Source organism: Myxine glutinosa, chromosome 1, assembly GCF_964187855.1.
Source record: "Myxine glutinosa chromosome 1, kmMyxGlut1.1, whole genome shotgun sequence".
In the NCBI taxonomy this organism is placed as follows: Eukaryota; Metazoa; Chordata; class Myxini; order Myxiniformes; family Myxinidae; genus Myxine; species Myxine glutinosa.
In genome coordinates, this window is record NC_136261.1 from 264,443,575 (window position 1) to 264,468,329 (window position 24,755).

At 45.6% G+C, this 24,755-nt stretch overlaps 1 protein-coding gene across 1 annotated transcript in view; it reads left to right on the top strand.

Annotated features, from left to right (window-relative positions):
* The first annotated feature begins 3,514 nt into the window (after nt 1–3,514).
* LOC137439531 (calcitonin gene-related peptide type 1 receptor) overlaps nt 3,515–24,755 on the top strand; it is a 46,771-nt gene continuing 25,530 nt past the window's right edge. The window contains exons 1-5 of the mRNA XM_068135401.2: nt 3,515–3,619; nt 9,103–9,215; nt 9,352–9,443; nt 18,776–18,902; nt 20,939–21,092. Coding sequence (XP_067991502.2) covers nt 20,975–21,092 — 118 coding nt within the window. The 5' untranslated portion in view covers nt 3,515–3,619; nt 9,103–9,215; nt 9,352–9,443; nt 18,776–18,902; nt 20,939–20,974. The remainder of the gene's footprint in view (nt 3,620–9,102; nt 9,216–9,351; nt 9,444–18,775; nt 18,903–20,938; nt 21,093–24,755) is intronic.

The window sequence follows — 24,755 nt, forward strand, 5'->3', positions numbered from 1 at the left end:
GATTCTGCAACTGGACCTGACGGCATCAGCCCACGGGTCCTAAAATCTTGTTCTTCCGCTCTTTCACTCCCTCTCTCTGTTCTCTTCACACTCTCTTTTGCTCAAGGTCATCTGCCATCTGCTTGGAAATCTGCCAACATCACCGCTTTGCACAAAAAAGGTGCAAAAACAGATCCCAGCAACTACAGACCAATCAGCCTTCTCTCAATTATCAGTAAAGTCATGGAATCCATCATTGCTTCAGATATGAAAATCTTTCCTCTTCTCCAATGGCTTGATCTCTGATCATCAATTTGGTTTCAGACCTGGTCACTCTACTCTGGACATGCTGCTTCTGCTTTCTCAGAAATGGATGGAGGTGCTCAATGCCAAACAGGAAATTCGAGCTGTCTCCCTTGACATATCACGTGCCTTCGATACGGTCTGGCACCCCGCCCTGCTCACCAAACTCTCCTCTGTTGGTATCCATGGAAATCTCCACGCATGGCTGGCAGACTTCCTCTCTAGTCGTAGTCAACGTGTGGCGCTGAATGGGTTTCTCTCATCTCCTCTTCCTGTTCAGGCTGGAGTTCCCCAAGGCAGTGTTCTGGGCCCTGTGCTTTTTCTGGTCTTCATCAATGATCTCCCCGACTCTCTTGAAAATCCTCTCTATCTCTTTGCTGATGACTCTACTCTCTGTTGCTCCATTCTTCATCCCTCAGATCGACAGTCTGCAGCCTCCTCACTCTCTGCAGACCTGGACAAAATCACAGACTGGGCAAACAAGTGGAACATGTCTTTCAATCCTGACAAATCTCACACTCTTTCAATGTCTCTCCGAAAAGACCGACTGGACAACCCTCCCATCTACTTTCTGAATAATCCTCTCCAAGAAGTTCTGTCACTCAAACTTTTGGGTCTCACTATCTGCCATGATCTTTCCTGGGAAAACCACATTTCAAATCTGGCCTCCAAAGCCAGTCGCCGACTGGGCATCCTCCGTCGTGCGAAGTCCTTCCTTGGCACACCTGAGCTCCTCACCACGTACAAGGCTTTCATCCGCAGCTCAATGGAATACTGCTCTCCCCTCTGGGCTGGCGCTCCTGCCTCACACCTAGCTCGTCTTCACGCTGTTGAAAGCAAAGCATTCAGAATCATTGGAATCTCCCGCGATGAAGCTAACTCCAAGGGCCTTTCACTCACTCACCGCAGGCAGGTTGGTGGTCTTTCCGTCTTCTACCGACTCCTCTCTGGCCTTGCCCCCCTAGCTCCCTCTCTGGGCTCTGTCCCGCAAATATTCCTACAGGTCGCACAAGATCTGCCTGCAACCCTCTCATGGTTAAACTGCCAAAATCAAGACTGTCTGCTCACCTTCACTCCTTCATTCCTCTTTTCTCCCGCCTCTGGAACAAACTCCCTCACTCTCTTCAATCCCACTCCACCCTCCAGGTCTTTAAAACAGCTGTTCACCACCATCTCTTATCTTTTCCCATCCAAAACCTTGATCTTTTCTATCCCCGATAATTTCACCCCAATTCCACTTTTTGAAATACCAACTTCTGACCTGGAAGTCCTTGGTGTCCTTGTGTTTTATACTTCTCCCACCCCCCACCCCCCCACCCCTTCCCACGCCTCCTTCCCCCGAGCCCTCTCCCTCCCACACATCTCCCTGCTCTCAAATGTTGTGTGCTCTCAAGTGTTTGTGTGCTTCCCATTCTCTTGTCTTCCGCTCCCTCTTTTTATATATTTTGTTTGTCTGGTTGATTTGTTTGTGAAGTAAATGTCATGGGGGGTTCTGGAATGTCAGCTCTTTCACGAGCCTCGATTCAGTATACAACAAAAAACAAACAACAAAAAAAAAGATTGATGTTTAAAGTTGTAGCAAAAATTGACCTGGGAGTGTACCATGGCAATGAAGGGCCAAATGGCCTCATTTCCTTGTTTGAGGTGATACAGGATCTTGCAATGACTACTTACACTCCATGTAGTCTTATGGCGACTGTAGACCCTTTTATTTCTATACATATAGTCGAGGCTCATGGAAGAGTTAGTACACTGAACGGATCAGGACGTAACAGGACACACAAAGAACAGTAGAGATGCATGCAAAAGGAACAGTAGAGAGAGGGGGGGAACACCAACAGCAGATTAGAAGACCGTGATAGAGGGAGACTTGGACAAACAATGGGTGTGGTGAGGAAAGGGGGCAGGAGAGGATGTGTAGGGTGGACAACATGGATACAGAAGGATATTCCAAGGAAGGAAAACTGGAAATTTGGAAGGAAGAGGGATTTCAGTGTGGTTGGGTGAGGGGATTAACAAGGATAGAAAAGACCATGCTTTGGATTGGGGACAATCTGAGATGATAATGAACAGCTGACTTGAATAGACCTGTAGAGAAGAATGAGATTGAAGAGGATGTGGAAGTTGTTGTTGTATAGCCCCAGACAGTTCTCTCGAAACAAGCCTGTGGCACGGAGTCAGCCGATCAATCTCGCAGGAGCAACTCAGAGATCCCCCACATCCAGGATGGTATACCACCGCCTTCACAAATTCAGGGCCACGACAGAGTTAGAGAGAGACAAGAGGCAAGGAAAGAGAGAGAGAGAAGAGAGACAAGAGGGAAAGGGTCGGTCCATGGGGACCTATCGGCACTGACCGTGACGGTGCTGCCCTGATAAATCCGGGCAGCAGCCAGCAGGAAAGGATGGGGAAGATTTGCCCCCCGACTTGCGTGGGGGTACAACCACCGTGAAGAGGCGTCCCCGATAGTTGTAGAATGTGAAATTTGATTCCACAGGTGGGAAAAAAGAGGAAGGAATGAGTGTTCATGAGCAGTGAAAGTAATTTCCATTCTGCTTATGGAATATAAATACTTAAATGCAATTGGTTCGATTTCCGACAAATAATTCACTTTGGGAGGGCTTGGAGGGAAAATAAACGGGAAAATAAACTTTGGGAAAATAAACGCAATATGGGAGGGCTTGGAGCTCCACCCCTCTCCACACCGAGCTCCGCCCCTCTCCACACCGAGCTCCGCCCCTCTTCCCACCAACGGGAGCACATGATGTATGGCACTCATTTGCCAAGTCTCGAGATACGAGAAAGGACAGAGAGGGGTGGGGTCATATATCATATAGTCTTATTACCCTCGCCAGAGGCGAAGGTATTGCATTGAAGTCCGTTTGTCTGTCTGTCTGTTTGTTACTTGCCGGAAAAGATTCCGGCAAGTATGTTGGTTGGTTGGTTTGTCTGTTTGTCTGTCTGTCTGTCTGTCTGTTTGTCTGTCTGTTTGTTTGTTTGTGCGCAGTACTACGTCTACATCGTTGCACCTTGTTTGTTGTTGTAATATCAATTTAATTAAGAATTGCAATTTTTTCCTTGTGACGTTGACCTTGGAATAATGGTACAATAATGTGGTACTTTTAAAAATCTCTTCAAAATAAGAATGTTTCATATCTGGCCAAATGTTGTGACTTTTTGTTATCAGTCCAGCCAATTCTTAACTAGTCTTATGCTCTCCATCTAGAACCCCACTGTGAGCGAACATGGGATGGATTTCTGTGCTGGAATGATGCTCAAGCGAACACGACAGTTGAACAAAACTGCCCGGGCTACTTTTATGACTTTGACACCTCCGGTGGGTTTATTTCTTAGCTAACAGCAGTCATTTTTTTAGTCCTTTGGTAGGACTAAAATGTGGCATCATCAAGCAATTTATTTTATGGAATTTTCAAGCGACAAAATGAAAAATGGTAATAAGAGAAGATGTTTATCTGGAGACATAGAATGATTGACCATACATACATTTCCTAATGTTACATAACAGTAGTGGTGGTTGTTGTTGGTGATGTTGTTGCTTGTTGTGGTGGTGGTGGTGGGAGTTGTTCAGACCCAAAATGGATAGTCCTAAGAGAGTTTCCTTCTCCCTTCTGAGAGCTCCCTTCCTGAGAGTTTCCTTCTTTATCCATCGTGTTAACCCCATGCATCCTCTCCTGCCCCCCATTCCTCCCCACACCCATTGTTTGTCTGCCTCCCACAGTCTTGGCCTTCGTCTCTGCTGTTAGTGTTTTCCCCTTTCTCGAATGTTTCTTTTGTCCTGTTGCATCCTGATCCGTTCAGTGTACTTGTACTAGCGCTTCCACGGGGCTCATCTATTTATGCAACTTTTTTTTAATCCCACCTTTTACCTGTGGACTTATAAAGTTCACCATAAAAAAAAAACTTCACTAGCTCAGCAAGCCAATGGCAAATACTCAACAAAATGCATGATGAGTGTTCCATCTTTCAAAGTTTCAGTCTATTTTTAACTCCACTTCCAAGTTAGATAGATGGAGGTTGTTTTCACCCCCGTCTGTCTGTTTCTTTGTCTGTCTGTTTGTGAACAGGATATCTTTAAAAGTTTTTTTTTTTTTTTTGTATACAAGATCGAGGCTCGTGAAAGAGCTAAAACTGATTGTTAACTGACTCGGACGAAATTTGGTGGATACGTTTGATATGTGATGTGGAAGTCTTTTTTTTTTTTACTTCCATGAAGTAGTTAAACAGTAGTCTTTGGGTAGGCAAGTTATCTCTGGCATTTGGTGTATTGGGTTTTATGTTGCCACCACAACAGCAATGATTTAAACACTCTGAATCAAATGTGTGCTTCCCCTTCTCTTGTCTTCCGCTCCCTCTTTTTATATATTTTGTTTGTCTGGTTGATTTGTTTGTGAAGTAAATGTTAGCTCTTTCACGAGCCTCGATTCATTATACAACAACAAAAAAAAAAATCCAAATGAATGATTTATAATTAAATGAAAGCTTGTACTTTATTAGGGTTTATGAACAAAAAGTTAGTTTGGTTCAAACAAGGAATGTGGTTACCATAACGACCGAGTGGATAACGATTCATGGCCTCCCTGAGGTAACTTTGCAACTCCGCATGCAACAATAATTAATCTTTGGCTGGTTTTAAAATCTTGGGGAAAAATAGATAACTTTCTTGTACAATGGCGTATGTTTTTTTCATATAAATCGCTATGCAGTTGATTTAAGTGATTCACTAAGCCATATATCATATAGACAACTCTTATATGACAATTGGGAAATAAATACCTGTAATTGATGCAGTAATAAATTAAATAAGGTCTTTCTTATTTAATGGCATGCAAGTTTGAAGTTTGAACATGATTCTTGATTGGTTGTAGTTATATCACTATTTAGCGGTTGCCGAAGACGACAAGAAGAGGCCATTTCGTTGGGTACAAAAGGTTGTTTATTGTACAGAAATCTCCAGCAACTGCTAGCGAACGGAAGTCGTAACGGCTTATATAAAACCAAGAACCCTCTTCGGAGGGCGTGGCTCCAACAGCCGCGCGTGCGTCACGACGACACAACCAAAAGCCCGTGTGCGTGGGTTAGACCAAACCCATCGTAATGGTAACCGTCACATGCGGATAAGTTAACTGCGACAAGTGAATAAGGTAACCGCGACATGTGAATAAGGTAACCACTACATGCGCCCCCCCAGAAGGCACGCCACGGGCGTGTACGTAGTTCGCGGGTGGAACAGAGCCGGGCCACGGGTGGAACAGAGCCGGGCCGTGGGTGGAACAGAGCCGGGCCGCGGGTGGAACAGAGCCGGGCCGCGGGTGGAACAGAGCCGGGCCGCGGGTGGAACAGAGCCAGGCCGCGGGTGCTGAGCAGCGGTAGCCATTGTAGTTGCAGCAGTAAGAATTGCGGGAGTGGCGAGCAGCAGTGCACGCGAAGACAACGAGGCGCCAGTGCGCGCGAAGGTAACAAAGCAGCCGTGCGTGCGCAAGAGATGAGCAGCGGTAGTAGCTGTAGTTGCAGGAGCATCAGCCTCGGGATCCGCCATAGGAGCAGTAGTAGGAGTGGCGAGCAGCAGTACTCGGCCTGTGTGCGCGGAGGCGACGAAGTAGCAGTACTCGGCCTGTGTGCGCGAAGGCGACGAGCAGCAGTACTCGGCCTGTGTGCGCAGAGGCGACGAGCAGCGGTGCTCGGCCTGTGTGCGTGAAGGCGACGAAGTAGCCGTGCCTGGCCTGTGTGCGCAGAGGCGACGAGCAGCAGTACTCGGCCTGTGTGCGCGAAGGCGACGAAGTAGCCGTGCCGCCAACGCCCTGTAATGGCATTCCTTCGGAGGGTCCCAGAGCTGGTTCGCCCCTCTAGTCGTAGAGGAGGAACCGAGCGCGATGCGCGAACCACATGGCCGCTCGTCGTTGCGAAAACTCCGGCAGTTCGAGTTTAGGTCTTGTGGAAGAAATTGCGGTCGCAATCCTGCCGTGTTCATTTGGCCCCCGAATACGTTCGGGGGCAACGGGGTCACCAGTTTAGCGGTTGCTGAAGACGACAAGAAGAGGCCATTCGTTGGGTACAAAAGGTTGTTTATTGTACAGAAATCTCCAGCAACTGCTAGTGAACGGAAGTCGTAACGGCTTATATAAAACCAAGAACCCTCTTCGGAGGGCGTGGCTCCAACAGCCGCGCGTGCGTCACGACGACACAACCAAAAGCCCGTGTGCGTGGGTTAGACCAAACCCATCGTAATGGTAACCGTCACATGTGGATAAGTTAACCGCGACAAGTGAATAAGGTAACCGTGACATGTGAATAAGGTAACCACTACAACTACTTATTAAGTTCTCATGTTACTATATGTGTGAATTTGCAATATAATATGATAACCCTTACTGATCAACTAGCAAAATGCACAAATCCTGTGAACAATAATGTTAAAAGATGAATGAATTACAGACATGTGCTTGCAAAACTCATACAGTAGTTCTAAAGTAATGAGCAAATAATTAGTAAAGATATGTCCACTTAGTACAAATAAAGTTTTGAGAAAATGCTTTACATCGAGATGGTAAATGAAGCTTGTCCTTCCTATGTCCCTAGAGTCTTCAAGCATAATGAAAGAGTTCGGGTACGCATAGTCTGATGTGGACAATGGAATAACAGATGTGCCTCGTTAAGAAACTCGATATGCAGATCTAATCTCTCCCCCACTCCACGGGATATCTCCCCATTCTTTATTTCATTCGACCAATCACACTGCATCCCTCGATCTTTGCATCCCTCCCACTCCATACTTCACTCGACCAATCACACTGCTCTCCCCCCTCCTCACTCCATATTCGACCAATCCCATCTTTGCTCCTCCCACTACTTGTCCCTCCCAATTTCATTTCTTTTGTTTCCAGCCAGTATAAAGGACTTACCCTGACTACAGAATTTAGGATTTCGCTTGGCTGTCGGTACTGTGTATGCTGGTGTATTTGGTGTGTCTTTATGATGCTTTCTTTGATGTATATCACTACTGTACCAAGTGAAATCCTCTGGGTATTAAATTCTGTAAAAATCTTCTGATTGGTGGGGACAATGGATTTTTTAACATTCAATTTATTTAAATTCCACGACAGTGCCAAGGACGAAATGATTTAGATTTTCGTGAAGATCTGGATCTGCATCTGCATCTGAGAATTTTTAAAGTAATTATTCATCATTGAGAGATGATGAAGTGGAAGGAATGTATGGAGGCAAAAGGTCTGAAGGTGAATATCACAAAGACAAAGTGATGGCAAGTGGTAAAGCATGTGGTGAGGTGGAAATAACTGGGAAGTGGCCCTGTGCTGTGTGTAGGAAGGATGTCGGAGTGAACTCCATTCAGTGTACAATGTGCGCTGAGTGGGTTCATCAAAAATGTAGTGGTCTGAGAGGGTCATTAACCAGTGTGGCAGCTACATTCAAATGTAAGGTGTGCACAGAGGGAGCTGCATTTGGAGGAAATGTTGAGTTGGATCTTGGAGACGGCGTGAAGCTGGAAGGTGTGAAAACATTTTGCTACCTCGGAGACATGCTGAATGGAGAAGGTGGATCAGACTCGGCAACGGTTGCTGGAGTGAGATGTGCATGGAAGAAGTTTCGGGAACTGAGTGGCGTGCTGATGAGGGGAGTGTCGTTGAAGCTGAAGGGAAAGGTGTATGCTGCATGTGTGAGAAGTGTTATGATTTATGGGAGCGAGACATGGGTAATGAATGTGGAGCAACAACGAAGGTTGGAAAGGGTGAAAATGCGAATGGTTCGGTGGATGTGCGGAGTATAGTTGAGAGAGAGGAAGACAAATGATGAATTGCGAAAGATGATGGGAATAGAGCCTGTGATTGATGCTGTGAAGAGGAACAGGTTGAGATGGTTTGGTCATGTGTTGAGGAAGGATGAAAGTGACTGGGTGAGAAGAGTGATGGAAATGAATGTAGAAGGAAGTAGAGGACGGGGAAGACTGAGAAAGACTTGGCTGAAGGTGGTGGAAGAAGAAATGTGGGCAAGAGGGTTAGCAAGGGGAGATGCAGAAAATAGGGCAAAATGGAGAAGATTGTCATGGAGCCCGCATGGCTAACCCCCGCTCTAGCAGGGAAAATTGCCTTAAAATGCCTGTTGTTGTTTGTTGTATTGAGGGATATGGCAAAAACAATATATATCAGGATATCTCAAAAAGTTATGGACGGATTTGGCCAAAACTTGGTGGGCACGTTGTGTGTGTGACCAGGAAGAATTAGTTCAATTTTGGTGAACATTTGAATCTGGATCCGGATCAGAGAATTTTCTTAAGTGATTCTTCACCATTGGGAAATAGGGCTAAAACCGATATATAGCACAATATCTCAAAGACTTGTGCACTGATTTGGATAAAACTTGGTGGTGAGGTTGGGTGTGTGACAAGGACGAATCTATTCGATTTTGTTGAGATCTGAATACAGATCCAGATACGAGGATTATTTAATTTTTTAAGTGATTCCTCACCATTGAGTGATCGGGCTAGAAACGATAAATAACATATTTCAAAAAGTTGTGGACGACTTACAACAAAACTTAGTGGATGAGTTGGGTAAGTGACAAGAACAAGCCGATTCGATTGTCATTCATGTCAGATCCAGATCCGGTCTATCAGTGGGATACAAAACGTAAATTGTTCAGCCTGACAGAGGTTTGCTCTGAACCAAGTGCCGTTCTAATTTATACTGTCAAACCACTATGGTTTACCAACAGTTACTACATATATAATTTGTTAAAAGTTGTTCTCAATTTCTGAAATCTGCTATTTTTGCTTCTTACCACTAGAGATTGCTTTCAAAGTCTGTGACTCAACTGGGAAGTGGTTCCAACATCCAACCATAAACTCTTCATGGTCAAACTACACACGGTGCATCTCCTTCAAGAAAGATGAACAGGATGTGCGTTTTGCTACCTTACATAAAGGCATCAATCAACTGATGTGGAAGTGTGTATAGACACAGTAACTGCAGAATGTATAGTTTTGTGTGAAGTTTCCCAACATGTTTGGTTAATCGAGTTTTTGGATATCTGCAGGAAACTGAAAACATTTACTTCCTGGCTCTCGTTGGACACGTACTCTCCATTGTTTCACTTTCCACGTCTGTTTTCATATTCTGTTACTTACGGTAAGGATGTTTGTGGATAATATGAATATTGATGGCTGTGAAGGTGAAACAATTTTTTCACATGTGGGGGGGTGTTATGAACAGAAAAGTTTTGCATAACCATTTGCACTGACATGGTGGAGTTTTGCAATACCATAATTACAACAAATATGATCGTGACAGTTAAACAGTTACTTTCATATTGAAGATGTGGAAACATTTTGAGTATTTAAAAAGTTTTGTATTTGTTTATTTTTAGTTGATTTTTTCTCTCTACAACATTGAGGTTCATGCAGGAGCAAGGTGATGGTGGGTATGAAATGACAGTAGTGCAGCAGGGCAACTCTTGAACCCAATAAACAAGGAAACAAGTACAGATACATTCAAAGTACACCGCCCCAATGCCAGATAATCAAATATCCTTCAGCGCGGTATTGCCGGGGCACCTCCGGCACCTGGCAATGCTGCCATACATCTCATAGAGACTGTATTTGGAGGCAGAGCTGCACAATAATTGATTGATTCATTGCATAATTAAAATCAATGAAAGATTATCATAAAATATTTTCTTAATCAATTGGCTAATAGCATAACTAAACCACTAGTCTTCATCCGAAGATGTAACTTTTAGAAATTTAATTAAATATGTCATTAATAACAAAATTAAATAATGAATTTATTAATCAATAAATAATTAATCAATTAATTGATTAATCAATAAATCAAAATACCCTTTACAGCCAAATCACTTGGTCATTGTCATGTCCAAATATCAGCTTCCTAGCTCAAAAGGTGCCTGAGATATTGCCCAGATGAGAAAATATATAAATAAATGATTCATAATGAAAATAAATAAATAATGATCATAAAAAAAATTAAATTAATCAATTGGCTAATAGAACACATAAACCACCACCATTTCATCCGAATCTGTAACTTAAAAAAAATCGTCATTAATCGAATAATTAAATAATTAATCGATTAATTGATTAATCAATAAATCAAAAATAGCCTTTACAGCCAAATCACTTGGTCATTGGCATGTCAAAATATCAGCTTCCTAACTCAAAAGGTGCCTGAGATAATGCCCAGAAGAGAAAGGAAATGTATAAGTACTTAATAAATCGCTAATAATTAAATAACTCATCAATTCATTGATTAATCAAAAAACAAAAAATATAATTTTTGACAAAGTACTTACTCACTATTGTGCCCAAAGTTCACCTTCCTAGCTCAAAGGATGGCTGAGATATCCCCCGGACAAATAAACAAGAAAACAAACAAGAAAACAACCGGAGTGAAAACTGAGTACTCCCTTTCAGCGTGCGTCATTGCCGAGCCCCCTTCGGTGCCCGGCAATGACGTTATGCAGCGCCTGGAGATGGCATAGGAAAGGAGCGGTGTACAAGAAAAAAACAAGAAAGAAAACAAACAACCAGAGTGAAAACTGAGTACTCCCTTTCAGCGTGCGTCATTGCCGAGCCCCCTTCGGTGCCCGGCAATGACGTTATGCAGCGCCTGGAGATGGCATAGGAAAGGAGCTGTGTACAATAAACTAATAGGAAAAGATGACAGAGCAGAGTGGAGTATATACAGCAATATGAAAGAAAGAGGGATGGGTAAGAATGGGTTAATGGGTTTTGTGAATAAGGATGGGGATGGTGGTACACCACCTGCATGAAAGCTTGGATGGAAGAGCAGGAAAGACTGGCCTATGGAAGGCAGTTCCACAAATGGGAGAAGTGAGGAAGAGAAGAGTTCATGTGTGCACCCAGCATGGATTTTGGAAGTATAACCACAGGTTACTGGAAGAACAAGGCATCACGGGGTTGTTGGAATGGGTGAGGAGGTGGTCAGATGCCTAAGAGAGCAATGGGAGTTAAATCAGAGGAGAGGTGGTTAAAAAATAGAGGCTACCATCATGCCTGTAATGTGAGAACAGCAAACGTTGTGCTTCAGCCTCATTGCAGGAGATTCTAATAATGTTGATAGATTGAGATGCCGCACAATCCAGAAGAGACAGATGTGATATTGGGGTTCCAGCCCATCGCAGAGCGAGCATTACTCCATTGAATTATGGACTGTATGTAGTTCGGATTTTTTTCAAGGAAACACTGTGGACTTAAGAGGATTCCCAGTCTGCGTCTGGCTTTGGAGGCTGGTTTTGCTATTTGATCGACCTAGGAAAATCCTGGCTGGTACTAAAACCTAGAAGTTCACAAGACTGAACTGAATAAGTGGCTTTTTTGATGATTTTTCCAAAGTGATCAGACTTAGATTTTCCAGGATGGAAGGGCATGTTCCATTTATCAGACCAGCATCTAATACTTCCCAGATCAACAGAGTGTGATGAAGCTGCTATCTGTCTACCATTGAGTAGTACACTGTGTTGTGAAAATAAACCAAGTACACAACTTTGTCCCATAGGTAGGTTTAATCTCAATCAGATCTTTGGTATCATCCTGTAAAATACAATCATGCAATAGTCTATATCAGGATCTTGGCATCATATCGGAATGATCGATAATATTAGTCAATGCAAGCAAGCCTAGAATATGTGCGGGTACGTACCATACAAGACTACATGTCATAGTAAAATGTCACAGGAGTGGCTCAGCGTAGCGGACGTCTGAGGTCTTATAGACGCCCCTCAGCGGTTTAAGTGGGCATCACTCCTGGGTTCAACTTCAATACATTTTCACTACATTCTCCCCGCCGTTAGAACTACACTGCCGCGAGGCAGGAATCAAGCGTGCGTCAGCATTAATTGATCGGGGATGTCATTCCATGTCAGTCGGTCCATCCGTAGCGGTCAGGGTGGCGAATTACCCGGCCGGCACGTGTCCGGAAACTACCGGGTATGGCATCCCCAAGCCCGGAGTCCCCTGCTTCGGAGTAGCCGCTGGAGGTCGGTGTCGGAGGGGGCACCACAGAGCCTTCAAGCGGGGGAGTATTTGACGAAGGAAGGGACGGCAGATGTTCCATAGAGGAAGCTTCGGGAGAGTCCATAGACTCGTAGATCGGTTCGTCGATATCCCTATAAGGGTCGATGACCCCACATGGGGCGAGATGGCGTACGGAGACAGTGGACTCGCGTCCATCTGCCGTCATCACACGAGCATGCTCGGGATTAGCCTGGAGTACCTGCACCTTATCCACTAAGGGGTCGTACTTGCTTGTGCGAACCGCTCGTTTGAGATAGGCCGGCCCCGGCTCAGCGAGCCAACTGTGTAAAGATCGGATACTACCCGAGCTTCTAGGGTGGTGGAACAGTCTTTCATGAGGAGTCTGGTTGGTGGCCATACATAGTAGAGCCCTGATCGAGTTCAGCGCCGCAGGTAGCGACCAAGCCCATTTATCGAGGCCACGGCCGAGGGTCCTGAGGCTTAGCATGACGGCCCTCCATATAATCCCATTGAAGCGTTCGACCTACCCATTCGCCTGGGGTCTGTACGGTGTGGTGTAACTCGAAGCGACATTATTTTGGAGCAGGTAACCTCTCACTTCCTGAGACAGGAACACCGCACCCCAATCGGTATGCACGTAGGCCGGATACCCAAACATAGAAAACAAATTCTACAGGCACCGTATGACCGTGGCAGCCATCATATCCACGCACGTGTAAGCAAAAGGGAATCGCGAGTACTCATCAACGATAGTGAGCAGATAACGAGAGTTACTCGACACCGGCAGCGGCCCTTTGAAATCCATTGCCAATCTCTCCCACGGTCTAGTAGCCCTAACCAGCGTTCCCATGGGAGGGTTGTAAAAACGCGGCTTGAGTTCCGCACATATAGCGCAGTCACGGCAGATCCAGCGGGTGTCCTCAATCGAGTACGGCAGATTACCACTACGCACAAAATGAGCGAAACGCGTCACCCCAGGATGACACATAGTGCCGTGCAAAGTGCGCAGACCCTCCAGAGTTATGATACCCGCGCATGTAGCCGGCCTCGATAAGGCATCGGCGACCAGGTTATCCTTCCCTGGGCGATATTTGATGGTGTAGCAGAAGTCGGCGAGTTCGATACGCCAGCGTGTGATTTTCTCATTCTTAATGCGCTGAGCATGTAAGGTGTCGTACATGAACGCTATGCTTTGTTGGTCCGTGATGATTTGGAAGCATCGCCTGAGTAAGTACGGTCGCCATCGCCGAATCGAATCGACGATCGCGTACGCTTCCTTTTCGACAGACGAATGCCTCCGCTCAGCGGAAGTGAGAGTCCGCGAAAAGAAAGCCACGGGGCGCCCCCCCCCCCCCCCCCCCGGGAGAGTGTCGCCGCTATCGCATGATCCGAGGCATCACTTTCTAAGACGAAAGATTCGCTCTCGTCAATCGTCGCCACAGCGGTGCCAGCGATGTCGGCCTTAAGGCCCCCAAAGGCTGCCAAGGCGGCTGGGCTCATGGGGAACATGTCGCAGGCCACAAGGGGGCGGAGCTTCGTGGAGAAATTTTGCACCCACTTAGAATAGTGGGCGAACAGCCCGAGAGCATGCTTCAGCGAAGCTCGATCGCTAGGCGGAGCCATATCGAGCAAAGGTCGCAGAGGCTCCTTATCTGGAGCGACAGAGCCATGGATCACAGTGTACCCCAGAAGATCTATCGTGCGTAGAGAGTAACGACACTTAGCCTCATTCATGGTTAGGCGATACCTCTGCGCGACCTCGAGGAAGTGCTTCAGATTAGTATCATGATGCCCCTGGTCATACCCACAAACCGTAAGATTGTCCAGATATACAAAGACATCGGTCAAGTTCTCCTTAGTAACGAGGTCGTCCATTGCCCTCTGAAAACAGGCGACCCCGTTCGTCACCCCAAAAGGTAGTCGGGTGAACTGGTATAACCTTTGACCCAATTCAAAGGCGGTATAGATGCGATCAGCCCTAGAGATGGGGATCTGATGATACGCACTACGCAGATCGAGAGTGCTGTAGACTGAGTACTGGGCCACCTGTCGTACCAGCACATCCATCCCCGGTAGGGGGTAGGCGTCCAGCTGTGTAAAGCGATTAATCATCTGTGAATAATCGATTACCATGCATCGGCGATGCGCTTCACTTCGCACCACTAGGACCTGGGCCCGCCACGGCGGCCGGCTGGGTTCTATGATACCTTCCTTTAAGAGCTGGGCCGTTTCTTCCGCAATGAATTGCGCGTCTGCTCGTGAGTAGCGCCAAGATTTCACCGCTACGGGAGTGCAGTCAGTGGTCAGGTTGGGGAACAGCGGAAGGGGCTCAATTTCCATTTTCGCGAGTGCACACACAGCAAGCGTGTCAGTCCCACCGAATGCCATTTCCAAACGTCCGTGTCGTTTAAGAAAATCGTGTCCTAACAGAATGTCAGCACATAAAGCAGGTAAGACCATAAGATGTACATCTGGAAACATGCGTCCCTTTATCACAAGCTTTAATCGACATTCCCCTTTTGTGCTGAGCCTAAGCCCCTGGGAGGCCATAAAGATCCGTCGCGTTGTCCCGAGGACCGGCCATCCATGTTTACGCACTAGTCGATGATCGATAAAACTATCCGTAGACCCCGTGTCGACTAAAGCCCACGCAAAAACGCCTTCAACCATGAGTGGAATAATGGCCTGAGCAAGGCCGGAAGATCCGGCAGGTATTGTGCCATCCGAGCGAGAAGATCGCGCCTCGCGTGTGGATCCCATGCCGGCTGCAGTTTTCCGGCCGTTTGAGCAGCCTCCAGAGGGCACTCGTGTCAAAGGCATAGTTGGTCGTGCCAAAGCAGGAGCGCCAGGAGCTTGTAGTCCATACGAGCTGCCGTCAGGGGGCGCTCGTGTCACGCGAGAAGGATTGCAGCCAACTGTAGTTTCACGTGCTGACGCAAGAGCGTGTAGTTCGTATGAGCTGCCGTCAGATGGCGCTTGTGTCACGTGCTTTGTTCGCCGTGTCAAAGCAGGAGCTTGTCGATTGCATGTGTAGCCTTTGGATTTCAGTCAAGGACGTTCGCTCTGCGGTCGGTCGTGTTCGCGCCATTTGTTTTGGCGGCCCGATGTATCTCACCAAGGTCGAGCGTGCAGCCAGGGGACCACGAGGAGGAGGACCGCTCATCAAAGTCGGGTGAGGCACCCCGCTCTGTGCTCGGTCCGTTGGCTCGGCGATAAGCCCATTCAAGGTCGCGCGAGTTCGTACGCCCCGCGCGGTCTTTCGGCAGACTTTTGCAAAATGCCCTTTAGTCGTACACAAATGACATATTGCTTCCCGAACCGGACACGCCAACCTGGGATGCTGTCGATTGCCACAGAAGTAACACGTAGCATTTCGTACAGGCCTTGGCCTGGCCGCCGTAGCGGCAGCCAAGCCGGAATCCGAGTCCACATCGGGAGCGGCCAAGGGCTCAGCTAGCGTGGTCGAGTCTGCTCCCGTATCCTCGGCGGTAGCCCTCTCCGGTCGCGCGAGTTGAGAAGTCCCCGCAACGACCCGTGTGTGGTCATAGGCGGTAGATTGTTCCCGGGCCTCTGTGTAGACGTGTGCCACCCGTAGAGCCTCCGTGAATGTCAGGTCAGCTGTCTCCAAAAGTCTTAGCCTGAGGGCAGGAGAGCCGATCCCAGAGACAAAAGCATCTCGGACAAGATCATCCTGGACTTGCTCGTGAGTGCGGGCCTCTTGGGTACTGTCCGCAAGTAGTTTTCGTAGCTCCTGGGCGAAGCGGTCTATCGACTCGGTGGGCTGTTGACGCCGCGATGAGAGCAGATACCTGGTGTACACCACGCTCCGTTTCTTAATGTAAATTCGCTTTAGCTCTGCCACAGCGGCATCATACGTCGTACATCGTTCAATGCTCCTGTAGACGTGGTGGTCCACTTTGGTCTGCAGCACGTCCAGTTTCGTTTCAGCAGTGGGAACGGTATCCTGGGCTTTGAACTAGTTCTCCAGTGACCTGAGCCAGTGAGTTAACACCGAGCCCGAATCCGCAGCTTGTGGGTCAGCGCTGAATGTCGGTACATGGATCATCTTGTGTCCCGCCATTTCCGTAGATCTTGATTGAGATGAAGTGTTGTGAAAATAAACCAAGTCCACAACTTTGTCCCATAGGTAGGTTTAATCTCAATCAGATCTTTGGTATCATCCTGTAAAATACAATCATGCAATAGATATCAGGATCTTGGCATCATATCGGAATGATCGATAATATTAGTCAATGCAAGCAAGCCTAGAATATGTGCGGTTACGTACCATACAAGACTACATGTCATAGTAAAATGTCACAGGAGTGGCTCAGCGTAACGGACGTCCGAGGTCTTATAGACGCCCCTCAGCGGTTTAAGTGGGCATCACTCCTGGGTTCAACTTTAATACATTTTCACTACACACTGTATGACACAGTGGAATTGCCTTCAAAAAGAAAGAGAAAGTTTTCTAGAGCATTGCAGAGGTCATTTATGTAGATAAGGAACCAGACTGTGGCCAGCACACTACCTTGGGGTACTCGAGCTTGGAGCTTGGGGTACAAAAGATTGAGGACAAAAACAGAAGGTTGCATTGATTGTAATGCATTGACTGCATGAATGGAGGAAATCAGAAATCCAGGAATGAGGACGGCCTTGTGAGCCACAGGCAGAACGCCTAGCAGGAAAAACAGGATAAATGGCTGATATATTTTTAAGGAGCTCATGACTTCTTGTTTGAGATTTAGGTCCTCCAACCATTTTTGAGAGAGGAGCAGCAGAATGTCCAGAGTTAAATGAACAGGACAAATTCCAAAATGATGGTCAGAGAACAGGCTCACATTTGAAAACAGGAAAAACTTAACATCGGCAATAATGATGGATTCCATGCCATTGCTTATAAAATGGAAGTGAACTTACTCCCCTATAGTTGAGAGAATCCGTTTTTCATACTTCATATGAATGGGATTGATGTGGTCCATCTTATACGCAGATGGGAGTTGGGTTACTTCAGAAGATGAAGGACAAGAGGAAGAGAGCACACAAAGGTAAAACAGAAGCAGTAGAGTAGAGTTTGAAAATACAGGCATTGTTGCCATTTAGGCCAGACACATACTCAGAATTTTCTCCACCATCCTCCGTCAAAAACTCACAATGCTGGGAGTATGGGTGGTGTGACAGGTGTGGTATGCAGTGAGATCAGTGGAGACAAAGAGGGGTGGGTTGGTTGGGTCCACGAGCCTTGGAGGTGAATGATTACATCAGGCATTTATCTAGCTGTGAACAGAGTCTGCAGTTAAGCCATGTGTGGTGTGGGTAAAGGTGGATGGGGGAAAACACGTCAAATACACTATATCAAATTCAAGGCACAACTGGGTCTTTGAGGAAGAATTATCTTGGAGCAAATGCTACAAACATGTTATTGTCCTATGAGCCCCTCATGTCCAACATGATAATGCACCTGGGTAATTCAAGTCATCACTTGAACTCCATTTTTGTTGTTCAAAACCATTATTACCATCACAATGTGCTGCACCTGGCCTAGCAAGTCACAAATGGACATTTGCCAGATATTTTCGCTACAAGCGAAACTGGTGATGAGATCCCTATCGGTTTATTTTGGACATGATACAGGAGCTGCTTTCGTCTTTCCCCCTCCCCCTCCCCTTCCCCCCCCCCCGCCCCCCCATGATCTAGTTCACTGTCAGAAATTGTAATATGTATGTCAGAAATTGTAATAGTAGCCAAACACTTACCTTGTCAGCTTTTGAAAGACCATTGCCCGATAACGTGAGGATCCTCCAGGTGAGGTGAGGGTGAGGATCGACTGCATCCTCCCAAAGCAGAATCATTGTGGACAGACTCTGACTCGTCAAGAATTGACAACATAGTGCATATCACAGGACAGTGCGTGAGTTGGTAACCAGGAATTTTGCGATGTATAGAAAGTATATCATAAGCGAATAGAAGCCTTCAAAGGAGGGTCAAGTTAAAACATGGTTTTGTTATCTTGCGTAAGCCCTGACAATCAAAATGTGTAGAATGCCTGTAATTTGAGCTGTATAGTGACCACGTGATCTCTCATGGATGTTCATCATGGGTGCTGACCTTACTTGGTGAATTTATATTGGCAACACACATTTTCAGGAAGTGTGAGTTTAGGCCATCAAATACCATTCCTTTGATCAGACCAAATTTAGATATGGCTGGATGTGTGTACATACCTGTCTGTGGCAACGGTACAGCCTTTTATGTGCACACATATCAGTCCAGAATTTATGTGCTAATGTATTAGTGAAAACGAAAAATGTATTTGTGCAAATATTTTAAGGGTGTTTTGTTACTTTGGAAAACAATGCCTTTCCGCAATGGTGATGTCTTCCGCCTTGAATGACGAGTGTTGAGGGGTCCGACTGATGGAGATCTCATTTGTCTCTAAACCCACAGCATCCTCAGCTGCCAAAGGGTGACTTTGCACAAAAACCTTTTCTGTTCCTACATTTTCAACTCGATCCTCATCATCTTTTTCCTTACCACAGTGACCAACCACCACGAATTTGTGGAAAGACATTCGGTGAGAATCTATTCCATTCCTGTTAAGGTAAACATTTCAAACTACAATTCATACCATGACAATGTGCTTTTGGCAAACAGGAACATATGGAAACTAGAACGGCACTAGGTAGAGAGCTTACCTGCGCCAGGCTGAACAGTTTACCTTTTGTATCCCACTGTTGGGTCATATCTGGATCCGGACTTGAACCAAAATCTAATCGCTTGTTCTTGTTACTTACCCAACTCAGCCACCAAGTTTTGTCATAATCTGTCCACAACTTTTTGAAATGTCATACTACGTATCGTTTTTGGCCCTATCATTCGATGCTGAAGAATCACTTAAACAAGACCGAAAGTCTAACAGTGGTGTAGCCCGACTTGTTTGATACTTTAGTTGAAGAGGATAAGTATGACCTGCGTGGGGATACCAGTTAGTAAATAATGCAAATATTACATTTTTAAAAATTGAACGTCAGGCATTGACATCAGGGTCGTGAAGGACTTGGACAGAAAACGTACCCAGTCTGAATGTTGCTATATCCAGTCAATGGCGAAACTGCAAATGGGGAATCCGCGAATGTCACCGATAGACACCCTTACGTCATTTCCTCATTCTGCTTTAAACTCAATATCTCTATATTTTCATTCCAAACAGCATCATTCCAATCACAAATTAATACTATGGTATTAATATAGCAAAATATAATGTTAAATCACGATTGTATTGAGATATTATCAAACCAGCGAACTGTTATCATCTGTTCACTTCCGGATAAGGGAGCAAGATCCATGTCGATCGCATTTCAAAATCATAATTGTATTGAGGAATTTCTGAAACGTCATCCCTACCTTACGATATCCGCTGGGACCCAAAACGTTCCACAGAAACGTTCTTTTAGTAAAACATGCAACTGTAATGTTTACTAAACGCTGTTCCCTTGTCATGTGACCAGATCCTCAGCTCTGATTGGTGGACATTTGTGAGGGACATACATACATACATACACCCGACGGACAGACAAACGCTGTTCCAGATGGCATTGCCCTATGGGCTACACCATAAAAATATAAGAATTATCGTATCGGATCTTTGGATCTTCCCCGAATTCAAAACAATTTGTCCTTGTAAAACACCAAACTTGTTCACCAAGTTTAGTCCGAATCCGTCCATAACATTTTAAGATATCATATTATATATCGGTTTTAGTCCAATCACTCAATGGTGAAGAATCACTTTAAACAATTCTCTGATTTGGATCCATTTTCGAATCTTCACCAAAACTGAATCAATTCGTCCTTGTCATACACCCAACCTGTCCAACAAGTTTCGTCCGAGTCTGTCCATAACTTTTTGAGATATCGTGTTATATATCGTTTTTTGCCCCATGTCTCAATGGTGAAGAATCACTCAAAAATTCTCAGATCCAGATCCGGATCAAGATCTTCACTAAAATCTAATCATTTCGTCCTTGTCACATCCACAACTTCTCCACCAAATTTCGACCGAATCTGTCGACAACTTTTTAAGATATCCTGTTCACAGATGAACAAACAAACAGACGAACAGACAGGGGTGAAAATATAACCTCCATCCATCTTCAGTGGCGGAGGTAACAATGCCCCCAAGATATCCACAACTTGCGCTATCCAGCTTTGCTATGAATAAAATAGCTTCATTGTAATTTAATCAACAAGCTGGTGTGCTGAGTCTGTGACTTACCTGTGATGATGTGAAAAACAAGACCAAGACCAGAGAACCTGTCTTTTCGCTTGCACGACTCACAATGTGTGGACATTGCAAACCAACTCAGGAGCTTTCAGACAGTTTTCAGCATGAGTCGTAACTGAATCCAGAAGTTGGATAATTGTAGAGGTTGATGCTGAGTGTAATGAAATCATTTCATGTGAATGATAAATAGATAGTGGCATTTAGAGCAATGCATAATTTGTATTTACATCCTTTACATGAAAGCAAATCATAACAATAAACATTTGCCAAACTTTAATTTCACGAATAGCTTTGTGGAGCAAATGCATTGTTGCTTTTCATTGTAGGTTGTTTTTAAGATCCTGCACATTCTGCACCAGTACATGACTTCTTGTAACTACTTCTGGATGTTGTGTGAGGGTGTCTACTTGCATTCATTGGTTGTCGTCGATGTGTTCAACAATAAACGACACCTCCTATGGTTCTACGTGCTTGGATGGGGTAAGGATCACAATACATCACATACGTTATAAAATCTGACCAATTCTTTTCCTACACTTGTACAATTCTCGGTCAGAACGATTGAAGAATATGGTTGCAGAAATTACTTCTAGGGGCTGACAATGCATATATTAGAATAGTTATTTCCCTTAGTTCATGTTTTAGTGGAAGTGTAAGATAAAATGAATTGTCATACGAATATGCATCGGTAATCATACAGAACGCATGTTGTCTCCCCTCACAATGCTTGTGTCTAAAACCGCTTTCTATAGTTTCATCCCGTGTAAATCTGTCTTTTATGTCCTTTATAAAGAAAATGGCCTTGCGGGATGGTACAAGCACAAGTTGAGGCACGCTTTTGCCAGATCTCAAACTTTTGGGATGCCAGCTAATAAAATTGAGGCTAACCAAGATGAATTAAAGGCTGAGCTGTCAGGTAGAATTGAGCCCAGCCAGCGACAAATTTAACAGATGTGAGGGACACACCATGGGAAATGACGGCTGACCAAGCCAGAATATGAGAGGGGATTTGGGTCATGATAGGGGATAATGTTAGGGCTGCCCAGGAATAATGGGAAAGGAAAGAATTATGAGTAAAGGGGGCACAGATAAATTAAATGGGGGACAGAGGAAAGTGTAATTAATGGTAGTGCAGGTAGTGGAAACTAATAAAAGAGAGATGAAACTAGAATAACTCATGGTAGAGAGCAGATCTCCGCCAGGCTGAATGGTTTTGCATTTTGTTTCCCACTGATAGGCCGGATCTGCAGCCAGACTTTAACCAAAATCGAATTGGCTTGTTTTTGTCACCGACCCAATTCAACCAACCAGTTTTGTCATAATCTGTCCACAACTTTTTGAAATATAATGCTAGATATAGTTTTTGGGTCCATCCCTCAATGGTGAAGAATCACTTAAAAGTTGGAAGATTCTCGGATCCAGATCCGGATCTTCACCAAAATTGAATCGGTTAGTCCTTGTCACACATGTAGGCTCTCCACAAAGTGTCGTCTGAATCCGTCCACAACTCTTTGAGATACCGTGCAATATATCGTGTTTGACCTTATCATTCAAAGGTGAAGAATCAAGACAAAAATTCTAGTATCCAGATCAGGATCTTCACCAAAATGCAATCATTTCGTCCTTTTCACACACCCAACCTGTCCACCAAATTTAGTCCGAATCCGTCCACAACCTTTTTGAGATATCCTGCTCACAGACAAACAAACAGACAAACAGATAGGGGTGAAAACATAACCTCTGTCAACCTTAGGTGGCAGCGGTGATTAAAGTGGAAATGGAGGTAACACCAGAGAAAGAGACGGCGGAAAATAAACTACGAGTAGCACCAGAACAGATGAACGCAGTAGAAGAGGAGGACATGTTGGGGGCAGTAAAAAGGTCACCACAGGTCCGACAATCCCCCACATCCCCTTTACTCACACTCAACCTACACTGAAGAAGAATAAAATTCCCAATTTTTCACAATGCACGTCCCTTCAAAAATGCACAGCAGTTTGTGATTTGACTACTGTATTCTCCATTATTCACCAAAACAATATAGAGAACGTAGAGCTGTTGCTATAAAAAAAGAAAATTAATATTGTTGCGGATTCGGGGGTCGGCGCTCCCCTTATCAAGGGGGGGTTAATCCCCTTGTCCTTTAAGCTGGCCATCCCCCAATCCTGGAAATTATTACGCTCCTCCCGGTTGGTCTTGGGTAGGGTGATTGGTCAATTTGGCGTCCCAAATACCTAATTACCAATCCCGACCGCGAGCAGGGAAATAACTCCCGCTCGAACCACGGACAAGATGGAAATTGCCGAGCGGTTAGTAATCCGCGGCCCGAGCCATTAACAATAAAACTAAACCCGATCCTGAGCGGTTTTCAAATCGTGCCACAGGTACTCAATTGAAAGAAGGGACGGATGCGATCGGATGGAGAGGAAACCAGAGTAAAGAAAGAACAAGTGAATTTATTAATTATGTACAACCAAACCCGAAGAGGAAACGAAAGGGAAGAATGTACGGGGAGAAGAAGAAGAAGCAGGACACAAGGCAGGCTTAACTACATAGTCTTAACTTAACAAACCCCGGACAAACAAACAGACTCACACGGGATGGTAGCTGGTAGGGGAGGAAAAGGTCCAAGCAGATGGTTCCAGGCTCCGGGTCCGCGGCGAAGAATGGCAGGCAGCTAGCGCGTATCGTTGGCGCGTGACCAGACCTTACATATGGCGGGGGGGGTGGGGGGGGGGGGAGTCCTTCGCAAGTCCGTATGCGCAGTTCCTATGAATTCATATGAATTAGGAGTTCCCCAGCACGGCTCGTTCCAATGCAGCTCTGTCCGTGCCCTCTCTGTTGGCGTGGCTCTTCCACTCAATCTGCTCGTGAACTCCTTACTCAGCTTCTCTCCCTCCTCTCTTTTTGGTGTTCTCTCAACAGCAACGGTCCCCTGCGCAGTCGTTTACCATGGAGCTCCCTCGCACAGTTCTTACAATGCAATCCCCGGCGCAGTTGTTAAAGCAGTCCTCGCGCTGCCGCTTATATAACGCGTTTAGAAATCAATGCGCGCTTCATCGAGCCACGCCTATCAGTGAGCTCACCTCAGCCCCGATTGGTCAGTGAGGGCTCACCGGCTCCACCCTTGACGGAACGTTGACAGGGCCATGCCTTGTTCTTGGCGCTCCGCCCCCTTCTTCTCCAGCTTGACCGCGTGCGTAATGGAGGTCGGGGCGAGCGCTTAAAGCAGCGATGACGGCTCAATGCAGCGAACGCTGCTGGCAAGCGAAGGCGCATTATAGAATTGGGAGGGACAAGCCCCGACTGTAAGTGGGCATGATGGAGTAGCTTGGAGAGAGAGAGAGAGAGAGAGGTTCGAATGTGATGAATGGGGCCTACCTTATTTGATTAATGCAATGCAGATTCGACTATTGGGAACATGGCCTTATTTAAACACATACTAAGGAGATAACTAAAGTCCTATGGTGACCTACGTGTTGCATATGGCCTAACTATGGGTGTGACCTTTGACCTTCTAACAAATAGAATATTTACAAGAATTATTTACAAGTGAGGGTTCTAAAACCACAACAATATTATAGCAGGAATGTAATGACTAGAACTATTGGGCATCTCAGTGTGAGTGCATTGTATTGGGATTGACAAACATATTCGGGCTATAACTTGGAAAGAATGAGGTTAGTAAGGTAGAAATGTTTTTACCTGTTAGCCCTAAGGTTACCGCTGCTGCTGCCGGTCGTTTCAACTGACTGCTGCACTGCTGCACTGCTGCACTGCTGCCAGCGCTGTAAGGTAGAAATGTTTAAGTAAGGTAGAAATGTAAGGAAGGTAGAAATGTAAGTAAGGTAGAAATGTTTTTACCTGTCAGCCCTAAAGTTACCGCTGCTGCTGCCGGTCGTTTCAACTGACTGCTGCACTGCTGCACTGCTGCCAGCGCTGCTGCTTCGTTCTCGGTTTTACTTTTGAAGAAATTAGTAACTTTTTGTAAACTTTCATGTTATTTCTTCTCTGCTTTTACTTTTTTCGTTTTTCTGCCCCGCTTGGATAATTTTGTTTCATTGCTACCTACAAACGCGAGTTGAATATGTCATTTACGAAGGGAAGGTAGACATCTGGATTGGCGGGGATAGGCGACGTCAC